Source organism: Nilaparvata lugens, chromosome 5, assembly GCF_014356525.2.
Source record: "Nilaparvata lugens isolate BPH chromosome 5, ASM1435652v1, whole genome shotgun sequence".
NCBI lineage: Eukaryota > Metazoa > Arthropoda > Insecta > Hemiptera > Delphacidae > Nilaparvata > Nilaparvata lugens.
The window spans coordinates 21,497,645-21,503,625 of NC_052508.1; the positions used below are offsets into that span (position 1 = coordinate 21,497,645).

Sequence of the window (5,981 nt, forward strand, 5' to 3'; positions counted from 1 at the left end):
ATGCAGTTGAAACCGGGGCATCAAAGCAGCAATGATGTTGTAGCTTTGTGCACTTCATGCCAACTGAAACTGGAGGGGGAAGCTGCTTTTACTGCTTCCTTCTACGATGAAGAGGGAGGGGTGGGGGTAAGGAAGGAAATCACGATAACTGTCTTTACCAACCGCCCACCTAAAACTACATCGGAGTTATATCGAGGAAAAAGTAATTGTTTATTTGAGATTTGGAACATATAAATACGAACCAAGTTGTAGTTTCTGTGTATAGGTTTTCACAATACACATGAGACGGGTCTTCCTCAGCTTTGATAGATATCTCTTCGGTTTCCCAAGACTTTTGAAGCAACTGATTAACTGGTTCTACATAGGTTAGAAGGCTGGTAGCTAAATCTGATTGTGATGTGAGTTCATTAGAATTTATTTTTCCAATGATAACATGGCCAAAAACCGTGCTCAAGGCTCCTGGAGAATTTCGATAAAACTTTGTGACTTCGTGATCTTGAGCACATAGAGTATGAAGAAATGAGCCAGCTCCTATGAGCAGATCAATTTTACCTGACACATAGAATTTTTCAGTTTCTCCTGGAACTCCTCCTTCTGTCTTTCATACTTGTCAATATATTTCTGTTTCTTTTCCGGTGGCAATTGCTTGAATTTGTCCGCTATTTTTTGTGCTAGCTCTGTACATTTCATGTTGGGGTACTTTTTTGCAAGCTTCGCCCTTTTCTCGGCATAAAATATGATGTATGACGTCATTGGTTTGCTTGGCTTATCCGGGTGGGCAGTCTTTTTCTTGGGGGCATCGACCCATTTGACGGCATCCGCCATTATTTCTGACAGAGTCCGGAATTTTCTGATGTTGCTCAGAATAGTTGAAAACTCATGACGACATTGCTCACTTGTATAATGGTCAAATTTCACACTGTCCCAATTGACAGCTGCCAGGCTTGTTTTATACATGGAGGAATCAGCTGCGGGCAGTTGGGCTTCCATCCTTGATAGCAACTTCTTTCTTTCCTCATCTGTCCAAGTCACGTCTGATACCACCGGCTCTTTATCGACATGATTCTCGACATGATGCTTTGGATCATCTCCTTTGAGCTTTTTCCTTGGTGACTCTTCTTCACCCTTATCCTTTCTCGGTCTCTTCGCCTTTTTGGTCGGTGAATGTTCATTATTCATGATTGAAAAACTGAAGAAAAATGAAAAAAAAACCTTTTAAGCTCTACTGCGATGAAAGACTGAAAAACCACGAACACGACGAGAACTTCGACCAGAAAGCGTTTCTAGTCAAATGCAAAGCAAAATGGCAGAATATGAGTGAAAGGAAGAAATTCGTATGGATAAAATACACCATAGAAAAGGAGAACGAATATATGGCAAAAATGAGAGCTTTCCAAGCGACAAACCCTGAGCAGTGCACATTAAATGATTTCAAGTCAGTTTTGTTGAAAGAAGAGAAGAACATCTACAATAGAGCTTGTGGCAAGCCGGTGAAACCGCCCAACTCGGCCTATCAGCTGTTCTGCAGCAAACACCTGAAAGGATGCTCAGACGGCAGTCAGAAGCAGAAGATGAAGGAATGCTCCGAGAAGTGGAAGTCGATGACCTCAGCCAATTTCAGACTTGAAAAATGCTTAAAATCTTCAGCGTTCAATGAAACAGAGGGTTGATTACATGTTATGACTGATAGCACTGTAGCTTTAGTATTCAACTTGAAATTCGGCTGAATCTGTGAAGAGATAGTTAAGTTAACCTCGCCCATTGTACTTGTTGTTTTAGTACCAATGCCAATGAGTTTTTGAGATGAATAAGTAGATTTCAAATTCAATTAATTTGCTAGCTCCTTTGTAACAGCGGTTATTTGTGAAGCTGAGTCTAGAATAGCTCGCGCAATATGTGGCTTATTGAAAGAGTCGAAAACAACAACATTAGCGGTGCCAAGTAGACATAGAGATGATTCTGAAATGGATAGACTTGAAGTGTTACACACAAAGGTGGCAGGGGTCTTTTCCTTCTGAGCATGCAATAATGTATGGTGGTTACTAGAATTGCATAGTTTACAAGTTTTTTGTGACTCGCACTGAACACTATTATGAGTTCCAAAACATTGAAAACATAGATTTTTTTGTTTGAGGAAATCATACTTTTGATCGACAGACAAATTGACAAATTGCTGGCATGAATAAATACTATGATCCTCTGATCCACACACAATACACTGAAGCGGTTTTAACTTGACAATTTGATTAGGTTTGACAGTTGAAGAATTATCACTTGCAACTAGTGAAAATCTCTTATCAGATTTATTTTCATTTGAGCGAGTAGACTTAGATTCAATATTTCTTGCGGATTGAAGTGTAGTTGAAGGGTTCACTAACTCATACATACGAGTTTTAGACACTAAAAAGTTCATTAGGTCTTCATATTTAGGAATGACATCAGCTATCTTACTTTCAAACTCAAGTCGAGTTCGTTTATCCAAATGGTTTAAACACAGCGATAACAGAATAAAGTCACTCAAATCGGGAATCTGCTGTGTTTTGAGAGCAGAAATACAAACAGAATGAGTGTCAACAAATGTTCTTAATGACAAATAATCGGGCTTATCTATTTGCTTAAACTCTAGTAACTGATCGATGTAATACGAACATAATCTTCTTGGATTCGAGTATCTGTCGCACAACTGAGTGTAGGCGATAAGATAATTTTCATTTGATAGAGACAAATGAGCTATCATTTGAGCGGCTGAGCCTGACACATTGGATTTCAGATAATGAAATTTTTCTATATATGAAAGTGATCTGTTCGTATGAATAATCGCATTGAACATGTTCAAGAACTCGATCCATTGTTCAATATCACCATTAAAATTAAGCAGCTTTATTTGTGGTAAATTGATGTTAGAACTAGGATTGGTCTGCTGTACAGTTTCAATTGTTGGCTGTTTACAAAATGAAGTGTACCTTCCATAGAGTTCAAGAAACTTCTCGCCCATAACATCATAATTCTCATCAACTGAATCAGTTAATAAAGCAAGTTCTGTGATGTTGTCTTGAATTGATTCGAATGTTAGAAAATCATTTCTCAAATCTAGAATCATACGCTCAGAGGGATTGTTTGATAAGGATTTGATTGCTGACTCTATTTTGATAATAATTCTGTTTCTTTTTATTGTTGAAAGCTTCAACTCCATAGTGGGATCCTTAGCTTTGACTGTAACATTGATATTAGTTTCCTGGGTGGTTGCATTTTGAGTTGTATCGTGTAAAATACGCGATTCAGTAAGCGAGGTATCTCCATGGTCTGACATTTTTTTTGTTAATGAGAGGAAGTGATACTGAAACGGTTGCGAAGTGCGTTGCAAATGAGAACGATACACAATGTGCAAGGAATGGAATAAGGAAGGTTGATACAGGCCTTGTTGTGGTCGTCTGCTTGGCTCCGTTGTGTGAGTAGCTCTCTCTCCTTCCTGCACTTGACGTTGATTGATTCACGGGATCGATCACGTGACACTGATTAAACCGAATTTTGCCGATCATTAACGAAGTTCGATAATTGATCGATTTTGAAATGGAAACAAAATCCAAAATGTCCGACTATGGCTTGGGTTGAAACTTTGAAATTCAATAACTTTTGAACCGTGCAATGCATTAAGTTGAAATAAACGGAATTTTACTTTGAGTTCACACACTACCGAATCACACAGCTCAAAACAACGGGACTTTAACATTTAAAAACATCTAAATAACACGACACGTACAGACACTGACAATGAGTGGAATGCATTTCCAAAAAACACTGATCTAATCCGACTCGAATAGGACCAATTATGGTGATTAGAAACAGAAATTTTACAAGTGGAGGACCGCGGGTGAACAAAAGAAAAGAGCTGTGTGATTATAAACGAAAACTTACTTGAAAAACTGAAGAAAAATGCAGTTGAAACCGGGGCATCAAAGCAGCAATGATGTTGTAGCTTCGTGCACTTCATGCCAACTGAAACTGGAGGGGGAAGCTGCTTTTGCTGCTTCCTTCTATGATGAAGAGGGAGGGGTGGGGGTAAGGAAGGAAATCACGATAACTGTCTTTACCAATGACATAATTTTGAATAGTTTGGAAAACGTGTCCCAGTTAAGCATTAATAGCGATGAAATATTTATTGAAACAATAATTCTGGAGAGGTTTGAAAAACGAACTCAGACTCAGCAGACTCAGCGAAAGTATTACATGAGACAATATTGCTAGTAGAACGAGGCCTTTTAGCTGATTTGCAGTTGTCATTCAATGAAGAACGCTGAACTGTTTGGGACTAATACATCATTCGATGTCAGATAAATTGAAAATAATCATTGTCCGATATGAAGAATGATTAATATTATGTTATGTGGAAATATTATGAGCTAAAAAGAATAATGATTAAAGTAGAATAAGATAATTAGAATAGAATTTTTATTAGATTTTGATATTTTTACTAATAATGAACTTTTCAATTTTGGGATTTTATGATTTTTTTCACTGAGCTTGTAGGTAGTGATAATTTCAATCGTTTATGTCCAATAAAATTTTTCGATTAGGGCAGTAGTTTTCGAGTTAGGTATTTTTCAATAATTTTCAAAAATTTTCTTTTTGGGGTTTTGTGATTTTTTTTCTTCATATAAAGTTTTGTTTTAGTATTTTGAAACATATTCTGGAAATTCAATGTAATTCACCGAACGAATCTGTTGTGAAGGAAGTTATTCAAACGACGATTTTGATAGCGTTTGATATTGATTGACTCCTACTAAATTTTTGCTCTACTGGCTGCCAAGAGGCGAAATTATAGAAAAATTCAGAAATCTCCAGTTCATGGAAAACAATTTTGTGATTTTTCGATTTTTTTTCGGGAATCTTATTTTTTAGGATGAGTACATTCAATTTTGTTCTGTGAAGATTTTGTTTAGAGCAAAGGGTTTTGAGGTTTTTCATTTTATAGTTTTTGTTGGTGACCTTGTATTGTAGCAAAAAAATTTTTTTTTGAATTTAAAGATGAATTTTAGGTCATTCGCTTGCATTTCTAAAATGGGATAGGATATGTGAAGTAGATATTTTTGAGATATTTGAAGGTTCGTGAGTTATTTCAATAGGTAGTAAATTTTCGGCTACAGTCAGACACGGTTTTTGGATTTCGCGCATTTCTGCTGAATGGTTATCTACTGATTTTGAATTTCGCGCGTTTTTGCTGAATGATTATCTGCTATTTTTCTATGGTTTATGTTGGGATTTCATTTTGGTTTCATGATATTTGATGGATAGTTGTATTCTACATATATTGGATTTTGGATTTCAGTTATAAGTGGTATTCGTTTATTCCAATGAGTTCTTTTTTTACGATTTATGATGGTTATTTGTTCATTACAATGATTTTGTGATAAATCATATTAGCGATAATGACATTCATTTGTACTATAATGACTATAATAGCCATAGCCAATCGCTTAGTCTATAATAGCTGCTGGTGATAAATTTAATATCGTTGTCCGATTACAACGTATCTTGAACATAAGGCGTATCTTGATTGTTAGTCTAGAAATTTCAGACAAATTCGGAAAAAGTCGATTTTCGAAAAAAAATTTATTGCAGTTTCATATTTTCTTAGCATAGATTTTAGCATTGCGATAATTATAATTTTGTTTAGGGCAAAGGGTTCTGAGATATTTCACTTTAGAATTTTGGCCCTTTGGATTTTATATTTCATTATATTAAGGTTATGAATAAGTTTTATTGAAATATTTTCAAGGGTTATTAAAGGTAGATATTTTGTTGATAAATTTCATGAATTAAATATTTGAATTTGTTGTCATAAGGTGTTGATAATTAAGGTTTAATGGTGATAGTCATTTTTTAAGTCGTATTTTTTTGAAGTCATGCGCTATATTAAAGTCCCTAAGAGAATTTTTGTAAATATTATTCGTAATTATTTATCATTTCATCATTGTTTATCA

General features: G+C 35.6%; 1 protein-coding gene across 1 annotated transcript; it reads right to left on the reverse strand.

Annotated features, from left to right (window-relative positions):
• Window positions 1-531: 531 nt before the first annotated feature.
• On the reverse strand, window positions 532-1,179 carry LOC120351579 (upstream-binding factor 1-like protein 1). The gene has a single exon (XM_039429415.1). The coding sequence runs from the start codon at window positions 1,177-1,179 to the stop codon at window positions 532-534; it is 648 nt and encodes a 215-aa protein (XP_039285349.1).
• Between the last annotated feature and the right edge of the window lie 4,802 nt (window positions 1,180-5,981).

Excerpts from the sequence above, each read along its gene's own strand:
- LOC120351579 (XM_039429415.1), bottom strand. The coding sequence starts at position 1,179 with ATGAATAATGAACATTCACCGACCAAAAAGGCGAAGAGACCGAGAAAG.